The sequence below is a fragment of the Siphateles boraxobius genome, unplaced genomic scaffold (genome assembly GCF_051911475.1).
Source record: "Siphateles boraxobius isolate OS27281-9 unplaced genomic scaffold, OSU_SipBor_1 61, whole genome shotgun sequence".
Lineage (NCBI taxonomy): Eukaryota > Metazoa > Chordata > Actinopteri > Cypriniformes > Leuciscidae > Siphateles > Siphateles boraxobius.
The window spans coordinates 6,159,070-6,179,333 of NW_027509188.1; the positions used below are offsets into that span (position 1 = coordinate 6,159,070).

The 20,264-nt window shown below is 42.2% G+C and overlaps 1 protein-coding gene across 1 annotated transcript; it reads right to left on the bottom strand.

Annotated features, from left to right (window-relative positions):
• Nucleotides 1-275: 275 nt before the first annotated feature.
• Nucleotides 276-19,942, bottom strand: LOC143718438 (membrane-spanning 4-domains subfamily A member 8-like). The gene is made up of 6 exons (XM_077209499.1): nucleotides 19,757-19,942; nucleotides 3,766-3,876; nucleotides 3,598-3,666; nucleotides 2,171-2,320; nucleotides 1,703-1,816; nucleotides 276-350 (listed from the first exon to the last, which is right to left on the bottom strand). The coding sequence occupies exons 1-6, from the start codon at nucleotides 19,940-19,942 to the stop codon at nucleotides 276-278; spliced, it is 705 nt and encodes a 234-aa protein (XP_077065614.1).
• Between the last annotated feature and the right edge of the window lie 322 nt (nucleotides 19,943-20,264).

The following is a 20,264-nucleotide window of genomic DNA, read 5'->3' on the forward strand; positions in this document are numbered from 1 at the left end:
TCGCAATGATTAGGCAAGTTTCTTGACATAAAGAAAATCATGAAATAGTATCAATTCTTGAATAGTTATTAAATAACTATTCAAGAAAAGACACTATTTCATAATTTTCTTATACATTTGTGAGTTATAAAATCTGTAATTATTATTGGATCAAGTAATTTTTCATTTGCTGTCATGTTCTCTTTTTAATGAAAGACATTAGAGATAATGGACAGGAAATCACTCGGAAAACCCTTGTGTCCCAACTCAACTCTGTCAACTTTTAATATTCATATTTATTTAAAATCACTGTATTGTGGAGGAATTTCTGCAGGAAGGTGATGCATGGCAGGGTTACTGACCACAGATATCTGCAAGAAATATAATATATATGATCAGCTTCCTTGCTTACAGATGACTTATTTATTTATATTATCAAACAATTCATGCACCCATTACTCAGTGTTTTACACACTTCCAGTTCATATATAATGACACTAAATTTAAATAATACATTTGTTTTGTGGAACTGTTTTTTTTAGAGCCATTTTACTCAAAATCTAATTAAACTGGGATTACAAGCTTCTCTTACCTCTGAGTTGTTAAGATCATGGAAGTGATTGTGCCCAAAACAACGGGGATGTTGAGTTAAATCTTGTGGAACAAACGGCACCTTTGGAAAAATACACATGGAGAGTTTTATGTCTTACTGTGAAATGCCACACATGCAATGACACTGACAGACAGTTTCAGTATTACAGGTTTATAGACATTAATGTACTTCAAATGGAGTAGAAACAAGCAAAAGACAGAAATACTTCTGTAATGTCCTGGTGAGGAAGTTTATGCTTTCATTTGGATTTCTTGAAATAATTTCACAACTGAAAATCTATTGATATTCTCATGGTAATGTTGCTGTTTTTAAAGCAGTTAAACTTGGAGTTTTGTTATTAGTAGAGACGTTGCTGCTGAACACTTTTGAGACACACTCACACACACACACACACACACACACACACACACACACACACACACACACACACACACACACACACACACACACACACACACACACACACACACACACACACACTCAGGTAATTCATACTCGCTTAATCTCTGAATATCAATGTCTCAAACTCCATTACTAGCTCTAAAATCATGTTTTGGAATAAGGGATCTGTAAGAAAGCAGTTCTACAAGAAATGGTGCTTTAAGGACAACCTGATAAAAGTCTTGAAATAAAATATTTGAACTGTTTTTAAATAGGGAAAAATTTACTCCATTGAATTAGTAGTTGCATGTTTCGGAGTGAAAAGCTGTACTGTGATCATGTACATGTGACGTGTGCCGCTTATAATACAACATTTTTAGAGCTGCTGGGTTCACAGTAAATGCTGCTTCTCACAAACTCCATCTCTGCAAGTACTGCGAGTTTAACATTTGGTAATGCAATGTGTGCTAAGTTCACTTTATATTTACATAAAACATTTTTGTGAACAGAAGTTTAAAGCTCGAGAATTTTACATGGTAAAAGGGATTCAACAAAAGTAGAATTGATAAAAGGTTTCATCAATTTGTATTGTAAGTTGTAGTACTTGTTGGTTCTTGTGAAGCGTGAACCCAAGTGTAAGCACCCTTGAAAGAAACAATGTCCATTCCATATCTGAAGGAGTTCAGCTGACAAAAACGTTTGTCGAACGTTTGTGGAGAAATCACTCACCTGTGGAGAACAGCAGCAGGAGACTTTACAGGCAAATGCTGACAGACAGATGGAGATGATAAACTGAAGGAAGGCGAATATCAGTGATACACTACTGATTCCCCAATAGAGAGTCTAAGAGAGAATTCAACATTAGCAGAAATAATAATGACAAAATAATTAATAATTAGCACTCACATCAGTACACAGGCTGTTCAGAAGTTCAGAATCTATCATCCTTGAGGTTCATATAGTAATACAACATATTTATAGGTCAAACTGGACTGAGTTTAAAATTAACGTATAATGCCTTCTTGCATTGTAAATGATCAGTTATAGCAAGAGATCTATAAAATACTTCTGAAATGTTAGAAAAAAGAAGTGACAGATGAAAGCAGATTAAGGCTTGACTTTTGACAAGTGTACTGACCACACAGTGATCTAACTGTAATTACTAAATAAATGTGAATATAAAAGTTTATGACATACCTTATACTTGTCCTCAATATAATAACAATCATAATCATTGCAGTAATTGTACATGTTGAATGGCCCTAGACCCAAATCCAATGAAATTACGATAAATGAAATCCCTGCAGTTATAGCACTGAAAATGTTCATTCCAAGTGAACCTTTCACCTATAGGTAGAAAAAACAACAACCATAAATAAGATTAATAAATTAGCAAGAACTTTAGTTTGTAAACATAGATGGAAAGGTTTATGGAGTGTGATTAAAAAAATACACAACTTATAAATTATAAATAAATATAAATAAAATAAAATATACCCCAAGCATCAATGATCAGGGTCCAAGCACCAATGTCTCATGTGGATGATTAAGGGATATGATTGAAATGTATCTAATAACTAAATTATTAAAAATAATGTAGTTTTTACAGCAAACAGTACAGTATCATCCGAGCAGACATTTAATGGCGACTCAGCGATTTGTTTTTCGTGTTTTGGGGATAATATTCTATCACTTCGTCTGAGAACTGATCTTTCAAAATGCCATCAGTTTGATATATATTCAGTTATATATATACAGTTATATATTCAAACGCACATAACTACAGAATCAATTCTTAATGCGCATGTGAACGCCATCAATGTCTATCACAGGTTCACGTTTAAAGTCTGTTTAGAGAGAACGGTGTCGTCTTAGCGGCCCCTAATTTAAAAACAAATGATCATTTAGACGGAAGTGAATCAATCAAAACTAACTTTAGCTGGAAAAAACATTTTTCAAGAGCCACTATAAAACCAAACCAATCTCTGTTACCTTAAATTATATGTTTATCTCTGTAAAGCTGCTTTGAAACAATCTACATTGTTAAACGCGCTATATAAATGAGGATCACTTGACTTTTTATTTGTATTATTTATTGTATAATACATGTTTTTTTTTATGTACCCGAGTCATACTATTGTTATGACTTCCACAAAAGAAGATTCATATAAATTTTCAACTTTACCGATCCTTCAGTTACATTGTTAAGGAATTTAAGTTGTAGCTCAAATGTCATGTAGTTTATGTCTATTCAATTTTCGATGTTGCGTTCAGGAGATAAATAACAATTTCTGAAAAATGTATTAATTATTTAATACAATGTATTGTATTAATTGCTAGCAACATCTCTAAATGCAATGAGAAAAAAATTGATTGAATTGATTGGAGCAACAGCCTTATATTGGCATGCTTCTGTCACAAGCGACAATGGCATACAGAAATATAGTGGCTAGCATAGTTCGTGTTCGGAAAAGTTTAAAAAAAATCTTGGGAAAAAACGAGTTTCAGAACATTTAAAATGGAAATACATCACAAAATCACTACAGAAAATCAGTACAAACACAACAGGGTTCCAGTACCTCTGGTGCTTAAACCCCTAAAAATAACAAGTGTTGTGTACATACCAAACACAAACTGGACGGTGAATTCAGCTTGTTTTCTGCAGAAATGCAGAGTGAGCCTGCGGTGATGTACTGAGAGCAGAGAGAAAGACAAAAGTCAAGGCTTCTGTTGGAAAATGTAACTTATGTTATAAAAGACACAACATTTAATTGTATAATTGTGTTTCTTACGATGAGAGATCCCCAGTAAGGAATACCACTAAAAACAAAGATGGAAGCTGTATAAACTGTAGACACGATTCCCAACAGGAGAGTCAACAGACCAATCATTATCTGGACAGTCTGTGAAGGACAAGAGAGTCTTTTATAAAGTAAAACCGTATCAAATTTTGGGGAACAATATTACATGAACAATATAAATTTATAACAGCAGTAATTATGCATTTATGCTTGTACTACAAAAATATCTAGGTCACATACTGATTTGTATAGCAAATTTTCAGAATTTTTTATATTTTGCAAATCCTAAAACATTCTTCTCTGTGACTGATACACTATAAATTTATACAATTTTACTATGTAAATTATAGTCATGAGAAAGATGGCACCGGGCAACGCTTTTTGTTATTTTGTGTTTCTAGTTTTGTTTTTTGTTTTGGATGTTAGCAGTATTATTATGTATGTATCCAAACCCTGTTGGATATAAGATCAAACATCAGAACTTGGGAAAGTTACAATAAACCATCGTTTGATGACCCTTCACTCATGGACGCACTTGTATGTAACTTTTCTACTCTACTAAAGCATAAAAATACCGTAATATGTTTGCAGATATTTAGGAAACATGCTAAGTTCACATACTAATTTTTCTGAAAAAATACTTCTAAAGCCAGATATTTTACTTATTATTTTACACGTTCCGTGTTTAAATGTCTGTTTTTGTTTTGGTCTGTGTGATCTCGCCCACTGCCAGTTCACCCTATAGTATTTTGACACACTGGGATGCCAGTTGGCAGGAAATAGTGTATTGCAGCCTTGGAAACGAGCAAACAAACTAGATCAGATATTGCAGATTCCACACAACCTAAAAAGCCCGCGGGTACCTGAAATTTTGCTCAAACGGGTGAAATATATCCAACTGTGTCGGATACGGATGCGGGTCGGGTCGGACACGGGGAAACGCGGGTCTAAACACGGGTTCAAAACAGTCACGTGCAAATGTATCTACAAAACTATGCCTGCCCTGTATTTCAAGTTGATAAAATATTTGTTTTTAGTTTATTTGAGCCCGCGCCCTCCCATGAGTCTCTAGGCCTAACGTTACATTCACTTTTAAAGTTCATCAGTTCACATTCATCAGTTTTAAAAAATCAATCTGCAGTAACAAACCGAAAACCAGTTCTATCGAACAGTATCTTTCAAAGGGGACAGAACTGAAGGTGCCTCGTAGAGATGATAAGGACACCATAACCAGGCTGTCTGTGAACTTTGTATGCAATGATATTAGACCCTTTGATGCAGTACACGGTGAGGGATTTTTTGCATTAGCACAAGGGTTGATAGATGTTGGTGCTCGGGCTGGTCGTGTGGATGTTAAACAACTACTGCCTGACCCTACGACGGTTTCTCGTGGTGTTAACAAATGTGACCCGTCACAGAAACCAGGGACACAAGTCGGCAGCACAACTTTCGAGCAAAATGAGAAAGAAGAGTTTTTTTTCAAAATTGGTGATTTTCAATTTTTTGGAGAATCTGTTAATTGAAATCACGAAGAAGCCTCTCCATGTTTGAGATAGCAGTATTGGTATATTTAAAAGCTTACATTTTGAGGTTGAAATCGGCTTGTTTTCGGAGATTCTAGCATGCAGTAGGGGCGTGGCGTGTCATTGTCTGTGTGTATTTCCATACTGAATAACCCGGCGCTTTTGCCCCCGCCCTCCAAGTCAACCACATGGCTACTTATTATGCTGTGCTCTGGCCAGCTCTCTCTGATATCAAAATTCAATGAAGATGGATGCCGCAAAGATTGTCGCAGACGAGATGAACCGTCTGGCAGTTACACCGAAAATGTTTTCGCCGCACTTCGTGGGCTCGGGAAACTGAACCGGAGGTATGGGCGCAGCGCGCTCGCCCTCAGTGCTTCAATACGGCGGCTCGGCTCGCTGACAGCGGTGGCTGGCTGTTTCATATGTGACGGAGAATCGAAATAGAGGATGCAGTTAAGACCTTTGCTGCTGCGATGAAGGCCTGCCGTGCGTGTTTCTGAAATGTAAGTTAAGCTTCATTTGCTCTTTAGTCGTTATTTAAGATGCTGAACCTGCTGATGATATAATGTGCTTGCGGACATTTCATTTGTGTGTGTATACGCACATAAGAAAGTGGTGTAAAGAGATTTGCAACAGTAATTTGAGGAGGTGAAATGTGATTATTTGGAAAATTGCAGAAATGACTGCTTAAAGAAAAATGCCAGCAGGCATTTGCCTCCTACATAAACTTTAATATTGTTGACATTTTGGGCACACGAGCGTTGCGTACTATTTGCGCTATATGTAGGCCTATGGCTTATTGGTCTTTGTTTGTTGTTGTTGGTTTTGCGTTATATGTATATGGCATATTGGTCTTTGTGTGTTGTTGCTGGTTTTGCGTTATACTGTATGTATATGGCATATTGGCCTTTGTGTGTTGTTGCTGGTTTTGCGTTATATGCAGGCTATATGGCATATTGGTCTTTGTGTGTTGTTGCTGGTTTTGCGTTATATGTATATGGCATATTGGTCTTTATGTGTTGTTGCTGGTTTCGCGTTATATGCAGGCTATATGGCATTATTGGTCTTTGTGTGTTGTTGCTGGTACGTTGCAAATAGAGGGGCAGCACAATTGTTTTTCGCCTAGTGCGGCAGAAGTGCACTCATTCGAAGTGTAAAAAAAGCTGTAAAGCACATGGAGGAGCTTTACAGGGGGTATGGCTTATCTAAATGAGATGTAAATGAGCCCAATTGACACCCCCAGCAACAGAGACAGGTGAGAACTGCACAATCTTTAGCTCGTTTTCTCCTCTTTGAGCTTTTTTAAGTGCCTACTTTAAAAGGGCCACAACTTCTCCAAATATTATCAGATTTCCACATGTTACACATCGTTGGAAAGCTTGGATATTACACTCTCAGAATCTATGAATAACTCCAAATGCCCCAGAACCGACTTGTGTCCCTAGTTTCCGTGACTGGTCACAAATATGCAGAGGAGATTCGCCAAAAACTAATCCCAGAACTTAAAATGCAGTTGGAGGAGAGTAATGGAGCTGTTACATTGGACATGTGGACTGACGATTACAGAAAAAACGGCTACCTTTGTGTTACTCTGCACTACATTAACAATAAGTGGGAGCTTATCGAACGAGTGCTGTGTAACTCTGAGTGGGACAGTTCACTGCGTAAAACGGCTGACAACATTAAACCAGCCATCATCAGCGCATTGCGTAAATTTGGCATTGATGACTTCTACTCCAAACTCGTGTATATGTGACAGATAGGGGCGCAAATATTGTTGCAGCCCTGCGTACAGTGACCAGATTGAGCTGCGCTACCCATATTTTTAATACTGTCCTGTACACTACATTCAAACCGTTACAGGAGGATATGTGTGGGGAAGAAGTAACTGCAATGATTGACTCGGCCAAGTCACTGGTGACATATTTCAAGCAGACCAACCTCCAGGCTCGGCTGAAAAAGACTCTTAAAAACTCTGTAGAGACACGTTGGAATTCCCTGCATACAATGCTAGAGTCTATCAGCAGTCAATATGAAGACATCCGCGCACTTCTGGAAGAGCGAGGGGAAGTTGACCGCCTCACAAATTTGGATGAAGAGGTCCTCTCCGACTTTGTTGCATTCCTGGAGCGATTTAAGGAAGCCACTAAAGCGTTAGAGGCATCGAAAACCCCGACCCTCCATCTAACCATTGTTTGGAATGAGCGCATCAGACGCCACTTGCGAGCTTCTTCAAATGATAGCATGACCATTTCCTCACTGAAGGAGATATGCCTCAGTATCCTCCAGGACAAGTTCGAAATTCATCGTTTGCACAGACTTGCAATGTTCCTGCATCCTAAACTAAAAAGTATGAAGCTACTTGCTGCTGACAGTGAAGTGGCAAGCGTGCACAGTGAGATGCGGCGCCTTGTGAAAGGTCAGTATTAATGCAACACAGCCACAGGGGGGAAAAAATTATATTTTTATTAAATAACATTTGAAACCCTGTATAAACTGAATACCAAAAGAACAATATTAACTATTGAGAGGTTCATGAAAAATGTCACAAAGAAACCACCCGCTTCGGATGTTATCACCCGATTGAATGGACATTATCAGTGGTTATAAGAAATGGCAAAAGTAGCCTAATGATTATTGAATAGGCCTATGTCAAATATAGCCAGGAGACAGAACAGTCTGTTTTCTTTCGTTTTGAATTGTTTTGTTTAAAAGTACACATTTCAAGCTTGCTATATATTTATCAGGTCTGTGATGCATGTAGCTTATATGCTGAGTTTCGTTAATTTCTGCAGTTCATGCGCCGTTGCCTCCGCTCCGTGTCCTGATGCCTGCTATTACTTCTTATTTATTAAATTCAGACAATTGGTTATAAAACATTGATTAAAATTAAGATAAAATTAATACAGAACGAAATTCACTTTAAAGAAATGCTTTATACAATAAGAAACTTAATGAAGTGGTCAATAACGTCTGCCCACTCTGTCTCCCGACATATTGCACAAATTATGATCTTAGGCTACTATGCTTTTCACTTCTCATATAATCAACATTGATGAAATAATATATAAATATATATAAAATTGTGAAACTAAATGTTTTCTTTAATGCCTAGCGCCTACCACACGTAGGCCTAATAGCCTACAGTAGCCTACCCTATATAATTTCTATGTCGGAGTGGGATTTGAACGAAAGAAAAATGATTTGCCACCTAAAAGTTACAGATTTTTTTGTGTCACACATAGGCATTGTGTATTTCCCTCATATTAAATATAAAACGTATGTGTAGGCTGATATTTTTCCTTTATTAAGGGAGTATTGATGGATATATAAACAGACGTTTCCATATTGGTATTAAATGCATTTTCATTTATAAAATGCAGTTTTGACTGCAAATGTCACGTCCATAAAATTTTTGCACCACAATATTTGTTTACATTTATTATAGACCTTAAGGGTAAGCGTGGAAGTCCTGAGGAGGAGCAGTACCACCACCCCCCACCGGAGAAGCGAGTTCGAGTGTCGGCGGACACTTTATCTGACGTGGAAGATTCCAGTGATGAGGGCCCGCAGTATCAGGACGAAGTGGCTGCTTACATCCATCACAAATCGCCAAAAGAGGACCATTTTGACATTTTGTCATGGTGGCAAGACCATGCTCACCTTTTCCCTAATATTGCCCAGATTGCGAGGTCTATCCTCGCCATCCCTGCATCCAGCGCTGCAAGTGAGCGAGACTTCTCCTGTGCTGGATACGTTATCCAAGAGCGGAGGAGTCAGCTGAAACCGTCAACAGTGGACGATGTGTTTTTTTTACACAGCAATTTAAAACACCACAAATAGGATCTAATCACCTCGCACTGGATTCATAAACGGAACAGTTTCACGTCTCAGCCCTAATTGTAAGTCTTATATCTAGTTAAGTAGCATAATGCACAGGCCGATATATGTAGCGTTTAGGATTCGCATACAACTGGACTTTTCTTTCATTTAAAATTATCACATAGCCTACACTGTTGTTATTGTCTAATTTAAAACTGTTAAGTAGGCCTATGTGTGGTGTGATATTGTTTGATGTGCTAGACGAAATTGCATTGTTTTGTGGTAACGTTAGCCATGTTCTGTATAGGCTATCGGCTTTTTGACAGCTTCGGCTGTTGTCCTTGTCTTAAGGCAAGCCGCCAAAGGCAATAAAAATTTGAAAAAAGTCTGTCTATAATGTGATTGGCTAAACTGATTTTATTTCGGGTGCGGGTCGGGTCTCGTTCTATTTTAAGCGGGTCGGGTCGGGTTGCGGATTTTAATTAGTGCTGCTGTCGGAAATCGGGTCGGATGCGGTTTTAAGCACTGCGGGTACGGGCGGGTGCGGATTTACAAAATCGGACCCGTGCAGCTCTCTGGGAGGGGGCGGGAGAAACAACGATCTCTGATATTTTGAATTTGGACTGCAGTACCTATTTCGACAACTAGCTGTCATTCTTACAGACAGCACCTTTAAAGTAAACAACAGAGCGTTCCCAATCACCCGGACCGACCGCTTGCGCAAGCATCGCCAGAAAAGAAGCAGGTGAGCTGGCATGTTAGTAAGACTCAAGCCGCCTTACCACTGCACACGACATTCACATACGATTGTCGTACAAAACTTTTAAATTGGTCTTGAATAACCAGAGGCTGCGTTTATAGTGGCCAAGGACTTCAACAAAGCATTACTGAATGTGGCAAAGCGGGAGTGGAGGGAGCCACTGTCTCCTCTAAGAGCAAAATAAAAGCTCCAATAATGGCAACAACGGTCGACTACGCCACCCCAGAATACTGGGGACTAACCGCCCTAAGGGCGCACAGGTTCGTCATCTAGGACGTGGGTAAAGAGACGTGGGGCAACATATAGAAAAATAGACTTTTTATTTCTCTCATCAGCACTTCATAAAAAATAGTAAAAAACAAATCACAAGATTCTCAGAATCAATTTTACAGTAACGTTCACGCTGTTTGCATCAGAAACACATTACAACAAACCTATATCTAAATTTAACTAATGGACCAGCAGTGGAGGTTCCTGGAGGTACAGGCTAGCTGCCAAATTAACAGGAGCCCCATACACGCCCCCCCCAACCCCCCCCCCCCACACACGTCAAGATTGGATGCAAGAAAACACGGCCTACATTACAATGCCCAGAGTGAATAATGCACCATAACAAATGTAAAGACTCTGGGGCGGATCTAATCCGTGGGGAATTTGCATATCATAATTAATAAATGGTAATTAATAATTATTCATACATTTTTGGATTAGATCAGTCTTACATGTTAATAAAACTCCCGATAAGGGATGATATGTCATTTTACCTGCATGCATGTCTGTGTATCCTTGCACTTAACCACAAGTTGATTGCAATTAACTACACGGACCACGTCTTACAAAACAGGCTAAATTAATTAGCTCAATTGTCAGACTAATATTTGTGGGAATCCACAATATCATCTTACTTTATAGGATTTCAGGAAAAGCAATTCTGTGGCCAAAAGAATTGGGTTTCCTGCCCTATAAACACATACTCTTTAAAGTATCTTTAATTTGTAAGCTTGTTGCTATAAGATCTTTTGACACTTAAGGGACTTGAAAATGAGCAAAAAGGCAGTACATCAATCAAATGAATATAATGAATTTAATAAGGCAGAACTACTTATGTATTTACTACGGTTACATGGGATATAAGTATTTACAAACATAATAAACAACAAAACACGATAAGGCATCGATGAACGAGAAATGCATAGAGTGTGGACAATGGAAACACGTGTGAGAGGGGAAGAGGGAGAGAGAGAGAGAGAGAGAGAGAGAGAGAGAGCATTGGCAACATTCAGTCAGTCCCCTGACAGTCCCCTGTCTGTAACAACACAAAAACATCATCTTAATGCTTCTTAGAAGCTCTATAAAGAGATATACTTAAGTTTCTGGGTCTCTCTGTGTCGCGGCATTCCAGCTGAGTCCTTTAGGAAGCGTCACTGGGTGCTGCTTGGCGCGCGTGTTGAACGGAGTTTCCAAGTCTTTGGGGTAACATTACCAAAGGAAAATAGTTTGGCTAAGTTCGTTTCACTTTGTGGAAGTGAACAGAGTCGACTACGGAAAACAAAACTTTGACTAACAAAGAAAAGAAATAAAGATCTCTACGGGGAAATCACGCGGAGTTAACGTTACATCCTTGCATGGCTGGTGAAGAAGCGTGTGTGCGTCTCTCGCCACGTGGTCACGTGCGCGTGTTTCTCCTTCAAAACGAGCGCGCGCTCGTTCAAAGGTCCCTTTTAGATGGATTTGCTGAAGAGATATGTCACGCGGTGTTCTTTTCACACGTCGATTGGAATTAAACACGGAGACTTATCTAAGACTGAAAAAACACAAACTAGACTAGAAACAAATAAAAGAAAGGCGAAGAGCTCGCCCGGAGGCGAGACGTTACATTATGACACTAGGACAAGAGGGTAAGAGAGGGATAAACTGGTATTCAGTCCTTTTGAAGACCTTACGTTTTCGCCTTCTTTTGGAAGAGGGTCCAATCAGGAGCTGTCCCTTTGGAGGGAGATTTTATGACCCTTTGTGTTATAACCAGGCATTTAAATCTCTAGTTTCATTGGGTGTTTAAGAGAAGAATCTTCACAATTCTTATAATACTAATGTGTCACAAAGTTTAGCAAAATGTAATGTCAATTAACAAATGGGGAATGAAGATTGGAGTTTATCGAGACCAAACTTGCCACAAATGGATTTGGTTAAACATTAGTTGGCAAAGTTTAAAACCTTATCGCATTAGAGTTGTCGAGAAACATAGACCAAACCACAAAAAGGCAACTCATGAAATAGGGAACTTAGATACATTGTTCATACAATTCTCAAGTGGATATATAATAGCATATATATATATATATATGAATACAGGATTCATTTCTCCTCCTTGGTTAGAATTCAGAGAGAGCCACAGTTCTGTGAAAATTCCTTTGGGTCGTAAACGCTGTTATCTAAGAACACCAGTGATGTTAGTTTTGGTCTCTTTTCACTCCAAAGATGGAAAACATAGTAAACTATATTTTACTGGATATTACTGTACGTATTCTGATTGATCACACCGAAAGCATTCTGGAGGTGTCCAGAACTATGTGTACAAGTTATGGGAATAGACAGTTATATTTGAAATGCATAATGAAGGCATTTATAATTCACTTTAAGCTACGATAAAATCATAGTCATTCCAATGTGACATGGGCAAATGGACACATAAAAACACATCGAATATATCTGGTTAAATGTCTAAAAAGAGAAGTTTCTTTCTCTTTAGAATCACCTTCTTTGGGACATTCCAGTCAGTCATAAAAATGTCTCGTAACTGGACACCACGCTCTGTCCTGAGCGGGCTTCACTTGTGGGGGATGCGTGTGTGTGTGTGTGTGTGTGTGTGTGTGTGTGTGTGTGTGTGTGTGTGTGTGTGTGTGTGTGTGTGTATGTTAATTTACATCCAGGCTTTTTGGGCCTGAAGGCAATGGGATTTTAGCTAGGATGTATTTAGTTATTCAGATTCACCCCTCGCCCAGTCCTTACAGTGAGGATATTGGAGAAAGGTTCTTGTGTGTGTGTGTTTGAATGTGCTCTGGTCTCCATTCTGGCTTGGCTCTGAGGAGATAACATCTTTGAGGCCTGACCCCCCTGCTGTGTGTCGTACACAAGTTCCTTCTCGTTGGAAAGGGGAGGCTTGGTTTTTACTCAGTTCGCCATGAAAGTGTCAATGAACGCCATTAGGGGCAGACTCTGTGGTGCCCAACCTGAGTTATGAACCAGAGTCAGAGAGGTTAAAAGCATTCTTACATGTATAAGTGCATGAGTCGTCCTGACACAGTCCAGATACCCTACACAAAAAATAACAAACATTCATAAAGAAACTCCATGTACTAATGCACAATCAGAAGATCAAGCAGGCGGCAGCTGGTGAAGACAGACCAGCCAACCAATGCTGCACCAGCCTCGACCGAGGCGCATGACGATACAGCACCAACGTGCACACAGTTCAACGTTACTATAAAAACTAGACAGAGGCAAAACAGCAACATAGTCACACTTAGCCGCTTCACGAGTTAATATTGACGCTCAATCCCATTAAGTAGGCAGGGAGAACCCTCAGATCTGCAGATAAACCTGCAGAGCATAGCAATATGTTAAAGAGAGTAACATTACTAAAATCAACAAAGCTATAATTATACATACCGCAGGATGGTCAATGTAACCAAACCATTCATGGTCGCACACCATGCGGGAAAACAGCCACTCCATTAGAAACATAATCGCTGTAAATGACATGCTATAAATATTTCACGGTGAATAAAACGGATAGCAGCTAAACAGGGTCAACACTCATTTATGACACGGCTGAACATACCTGTGACAAGTAGGCAGCGAGCGCACCGCAGACACGAACGGTTTGAACCGTCGGCGGCAACAGATGACGTGACATCACGGCAATACCAAGACGCATATCCGGTCGCCAAAGCCCACTTTTATACTCCATACAAGGGCAGCCAATAAGCCACACGCATGCGCACGATCTCCCAATCGGTGGAGTTATTCCACCTTGCTACATGAAGAAAGTACTGCCAAAGTACTATCAACCAATTAACTGCAACACAAGGGAAAATTGTATTCTGGATCATTGTTACACTCCTTTCCATACAGAGCCCTTTTATCTGTCTATAGATGGATAGTAGACTTCAGAAGACAGAAAGGAGTCATCTGAATCACCCATTCAGTCCCCCATCACCATCAACGGTGACACAGTGGAGAGGTGGGTTTTTTTTTTGTATCATTTATATCACATTCTTTATCCTGCATTGCTGCTAGGATCTAAGCACACACGCTTTTCACTCATTGTACACTTGTGTCAATGATGTGACAAATTAAAGTAAATAAATTATTAACCTGATCTTATATTGCTGTCTTAGATTGTCACCAAGGCAATAAGTCACATTCTTCAATAAAAAAACGTGTATGCTTTTGTATAATTGAAAATAATCCAAGATATTTGAAACTAACAAATAGTTGATAGTTATCAAGACCTGTAGGCCAAGATGTGTGTACTTTGGGGGTCGGTTAATTGTCACACCTTTAGTACGGTGGGGGAAGTTGTAATTATCTGATTGGTCAGTTTGAATGTCTCACATATTGGTTAAAGTCACATGGTCAGGGAAAGGATAAAACAAGATTGTAACTGATGCTCTTTCTCTTTTATGCTCTGGCTCTCTTCTTATTCTCTGGGTCCCTTTCTTGGATCTCTCTCTCTTTACCTCCTCTTTTATCTTACTCTCTAGAGTCTACTCACTCACTCTCTCTATCTATCTCTCAGGTAAAATTTTACATGCTCTGGGTTAGATTAATGGTATAAGTTATCATCATCTCATACATCTATTTTGTAACTACTTTAAGTGTAACCATAACCATATTTTGTCTTTAAACCTTTTCAATTACAAATAATGTGCTAACTAGTTTTGATTTGGTATTGACTTTGAAGTGCTACCTATAGCAATACAATATTGTCACTCTATATAGCAACGCTCTCCCACATATTAAGCTATTGTAACTGCGCTTATTTCCGTCGTTGGTATAAGTAGCAGTGGGTGGAATAGACAAGAATTATACAGTTCCCTTTCAGTCGAGAACGTCAGGCGTAGTCGACATCGACTGAATGGGATCACGCCAGGGAGCCAATCATCTTCAAGTACTATTGAACTAGCCAATGGAATTTGGCGTGCGTGACTTGCATCGCATACTCCGCCACCGCTGCGCGGGTATAAATACGGAAGTGCATGCACGTACTAGTCGCCTTTCGCTTCGGAGCGATCGTTTGATGTCTCTGAAGAGTACTGTTGTTTACAACGAGCGCGTGTGTGTCGGTGTTCTTCTGGAAACTCTCCCAGTGCTGGTGGTTTCTACAGCACGATTGCAGCGGTGATCGGGAGCTTTGAGCTCTCAACTGCTGTTTTAACAGCAACAAATTTATAAATGTTTGTGTTTGTTGACGGCTGGTTAGAGGGCGGAAAAGTGAGTGCTTCACCATTTCAGTTCACTGTTCAGTGTTGCCGCGGTCATTCACCCTGTGTGCTCCGGCACTGGTGATGCGTCCTATTTCCTGAAAGAGCAACACGGGTGCGTTTTCGTCTTTTTCAAGATATCATTCCACCTGTGCGTTTCTGGATGTGGTCATTCCCTGTTCTTCTCTGACGGTCACAATTGTTGCATCACGTGCCTGGGCTTACAGCACACTGAAGCAGCTTTTGTGGATGGTTCATGTTCCTATTGCGGGAATATGACTGTCGCGGTGTTGAGATCGAGACTCGCCTTCGTCCGCGAAGCTGGAGTCCCCATTTCCATGCCCCACTCCCGGGTGCCATGTGGGATGGGTGATCGGGGGATAGTGATGAATGTCTCGCCCAGTAACCATTCCCTGTGGGCTCCGCACTCCTCCATCACACGACAGCCGATGGAATTCCTGTTGAACGTGTTGGTCCCTCTGTATTGGACCGATCAGCCGTTTCAATTGGGATTCCCCCAGAGGATAAGGTGTCGATAGCAGCATCGGAGGGTGAGCTGGCCTCTGAAGATAATGACTCGGCTATGTTATCTCCCTCTGGGAGTGTAACGTTGCCCGAGCCAGATCCAGAAATGTCAGCTATGCTGAAAATGGGCTGCCGGGCTCGAGTGGAATCCTCCACAATGTCTAGCTCAGTCTCGGTTGAAGGATTGGTATCTCGGGGTGGGAGCACTGGTTCTCACCTCGCCGCCCCAGTGCCTTTCTTTCCCGGAGTGCATGGAGAGCTTACCAAGTTGTGGAAGGCACCTTTCTCTGCCAGAAACTGCCTGCATAGCTTTCTTCCCCTCACTACCCTTGATGGAGGAGCTCTGAAGGGTTGCAAGGCTATCCCTCCAGTGGAGCGGTCTGCACCTGTGTCCGGCGGCCGCTCCCCTTTGGGGGGATCCTCGTCTCCCCCCTAAGGCCTGTGCGTTCTCGTCTGTTCCGACGGGCAGAGCTTACAAGCTGCCTCCTCTTTGTGTGCCATGGCACTGCTACAGGTCAGGCCAGGGCACTCATGGACATGCACGAGGGTAGCCCAGACCGTGCGCTCATAGGTGAGCACCGCATTGCATCTGACCTCACCCTCCGGGGCACGAGTGTCGTGGTGTGCGCGATTGGTCTGGCGATGTCCACCTTAGTGGTTCAGGACCGCCATCGTTGGCTCAGCCTGGCTGATATAGCTGATGCGGACCAGGTTCGGGCCCACTGCTGCCTCCACCCCGTCGCCAAGGGCATTCCCCTGCCGCTGGGCCTCAGCATGGAGCCGGTCGCAGTAGGGACGCCCGGCCCGCTCCAGGCGCTGCCAAGCCAGGTGGCAAACAACAGAGAAAGAATTCCTGTGTGGGCCGTTCAGGGATGGAGGAGGATGCTTTTGGAGTTGGTCACAGATCCACTCCCTCCCCCCGGGTGAGGGCCGGGTGGAGTCTTCGTTTGTGTGTGTATCTGTTCCACCGCTGGCTCCCAAAAAAGTGACGCAAGCGGTACCCACACTTAAAAGAAAGAGCAAAATCCTCTGTTCCTGGGTCCCAAGAGGGAAAGTCTGGCGGTGTGCGACCCTGTAAAACCTTGCACCCCTCAGCCCCTTCTTGTCCGCCAGCAGGGCAGCTGGGTGCGGTTCGAGGACCCAGTCATCCGCCTTCTCACGCATCCCTGGCCGTCTCGGGTAAGTGTTTTTCACCACACTCAGAACCTGCTTCGGGCCGCCTTCGGGCCTTCCGAGCCGGGTCCCTGTCCTCCACCTCGCTGCCCCACCTTGGGTACGTCTGTGGTTCCCTGGCCCAGTTCGTAGAAGCCAAAAATGTTTCCCAACCGGTCCAGATGGTTCCAAACTATACCGTCAGACTCGGCTTGCAATTCCTTTTCGCTCGGCTTCCGCCCAAGCTCAGTGATATTCATCACACCTAGGTGTTGAGCAGATATGTTGCTAAAATTTGTGATATTCATCACACCTAGGTGTTGATCAAATTTGCTCCAAAACTAGTGACTTTAGTCACACCTAAGTGTTGAGCAGTGCTCCTGTCTTGTGTGCCCAACTGAAACTCTTCAGCGCAGCCGCTCGGCTTCTTCCATATAAAGACCGCTTCAGCACTGACTTCACGGCCGAGTCCCTAGGTGGCCGTGGCAGAGCAGCACGCTCCGTGTGAAAGCACCCTGGCCTGCCGCCAAACCCTCAGTCCATAACAGTCATTTTGTTTCTCCAGGCCTAGAACGAGTGTACATAAATACTGGCTGAGGAGCCACATACAAAGGGCAGTACACAGTTACATTTGTTGCCCCTCCGGACTCATCCCTCCGCCAGTTGTTTTTTTTTCCTGTCTGAGTGTACATCCCACGACACAGAAAAAACTCTGGCCCCGTGGACCTTGCTCCCCTTAGAAGTGGAACTTATTCATTGAACAGAATCTTCTCTCCGTGAGGAGACCCCGAATGTTTTCGATCACTTCAGTGTTTTCATCCTGCTAGATGGGTTGGAGTGAGGCTGTCTCTTTCACCCTCAAAATGTGTTGCCTCTGTATTGACACACATCATGATGCAGTAGGGTGCCAATCCTTGGGAAGCACGATTTGATCGTCAGGATCCTGAGGGGAGCAAGGAGAATATATCAGCCTTGCGCACCCCTCTTTACCCTCTTGGGATTATCTCTGGTGCTACTGCACTGAGAGACCTCCCCTGAGCCTCTACAGGCAGGTTAAAGGTTAAAGCAGTTAAAATTCATGTTTTTAAAGAAACAGTTCTCCTGCTTGCTTGGTCTCTACTAGAGGGTGGGGACTTGCTTACATTTCGGTCAGCGAATCGTGCCTGGAGTTTGGGCCGGCTACCTCTCACGAAATCTGAGACCCCGGCCTGGATATTTGCCCAAAGTTCCTACCTCTCCTACAAGAGCAGGTGGTGAGCCTTCAAGCGCTGTCATGGAGGAGGCAGACCCAACCCTGGCTTTTCTCTGTCCCATCTGCTCCATTGCGGTTATACGTGCACAGAATGCAAAGCCTAGACCTCAGACCAGCTCTTGTCTGTTTACGGAGACCAGCAGAAGGGGAGGCAGTTTCCAAGCAGAGGTTGGCCCACTACATGTGGCTGCCTTCGTTGACACAGAGTGCCTCGCTGAACAGATGTTACATAGAGTTGGGGGCTGGGCGACACCCATCATGTTTGCCAGAGAACTAGCCTATGTGTCGAACCGCTGCTTCCCGTGGGATCCCTTCACATGAAGCCAGTTTCACTGTAAGCCCGGTTAGAAGTGTCGGCTTGCTGCGTCATTTCCCTCCTATGGACTGGATACGTGCGCAATTCTTGCTCCAGTAGAGTTCCCCTAATTAGCCAAACCCTGTCGAGTTCCTCTATTCCCTTAGGCAACGGATGTGGTGGAACATCCGAAGCCAGGCCTATCACTCGTATGCACTGGTGGAACCTGTGTTAGGCTGGGTCCATATGTTGCGATCCCTACGGCGAACCCATATGTGCATTCTTCCATGGTCGGCTCCCTCCGGCGAGCCTGTGTCTTCCCTCTGCCGTCACTGTTCGGTTGACCCTCGCGCCTGTTATAGGCTGGAATCATCCAGGTGACATTCTATATGTTGTACTGCCCGGTCATCTGCCCAGTCCATATGTGTATTCTCCACGTTACCTCCATTCGGGCATGATGTGGTTTCCACAGCGTCCCTTCCTTCCATTGATAGGGTACGCTTTCCCAGTGGTCCTGTGGAACAGCAGTGACTTCCTTGGCCTAAGCCCTTCCATCTCTGGCTCAAGTTGCGGAAGGTTCAGGAGGCTTTTGTACAGGCGGCAAGGTGGCAGCACTAGTGGCGTTTTCAATTGGTGATCCCATTCAGTCGACGTCGACTATGTCTGACGTTCATGGCTGAAAGGGAATCTCCTGGTTGCATATGCAACCCATCGTTCCCTGAAGGAGGGAACGGAGGACGTAGTCCCCTTGCCACTACTGCTGGACCACCGCTGACTCCGAGTTACGCTCGGCTCCTCAGCAAAAAAGCAACTAGTGCGTGCATCCACTTCCGTATTTATACCCGCGCCGCAGGGGCGGATTGTGCGATACAAGTCACGCACGCCAAATTCCATTGGCTCGTTCAATAGTACTCGAAGATGACTGGCTCCCTGGTGTGATCCCTTTCAGTCGACGTCGACTTCGTCCTCCGTTCCCTCCTTCAGGGAACGGTGGGTTGCATACGCAACCAGGACCTTTTCTACCATTTTGCAGCTTGAATCCCTGCAGGAAATCCACCCTTACACTTTGTTCATGTATGCACCACTCCCTTTTTAGAATTTGTTCACGAATTTTCCTTACCTCAGACTGAAATACCACCTAAAAATTTTTGAACAATTTCTCACCCCAAGGGCTTTTGGTTGGCCTTTCAGAAATGTCTGAATTCCATGAAGAGGTGAAACTTCTGCTAGCTGTTGTCCATAAACAGGCACAGGAACATTTGTCCCGGTTCCAGCTGCTGGTGTTTGTGTTGGTGGTTGAAACTGGATGACAAGAGTTGAAGAGTTCACGGGTATGACAGTGTGAGACATTCTTCTTTCTGAATCTGAAATTGATCTGTACAAAATCATAGTAAATTGAGACATGTAAAGGATATGATTATAAAAGATTTTCTATGTAAACAATCATTCCCATTTATTTATTAAAATATTATATATTTATTATTATAAAAGTGGTCTTCATGCTGTTGAAAAACCTATAAATGCAGTTTTGTCAATATTAGATCATTACCATTGGTTCAATTATTGTCATCTTTCAATCAATTGTCATTATTGTCATTACCCACTGTATCTTGTATTGTTACATGTTGTGAAGTGTATTGTGTATTTGTTGTTTGTAATGTATACACGAGGT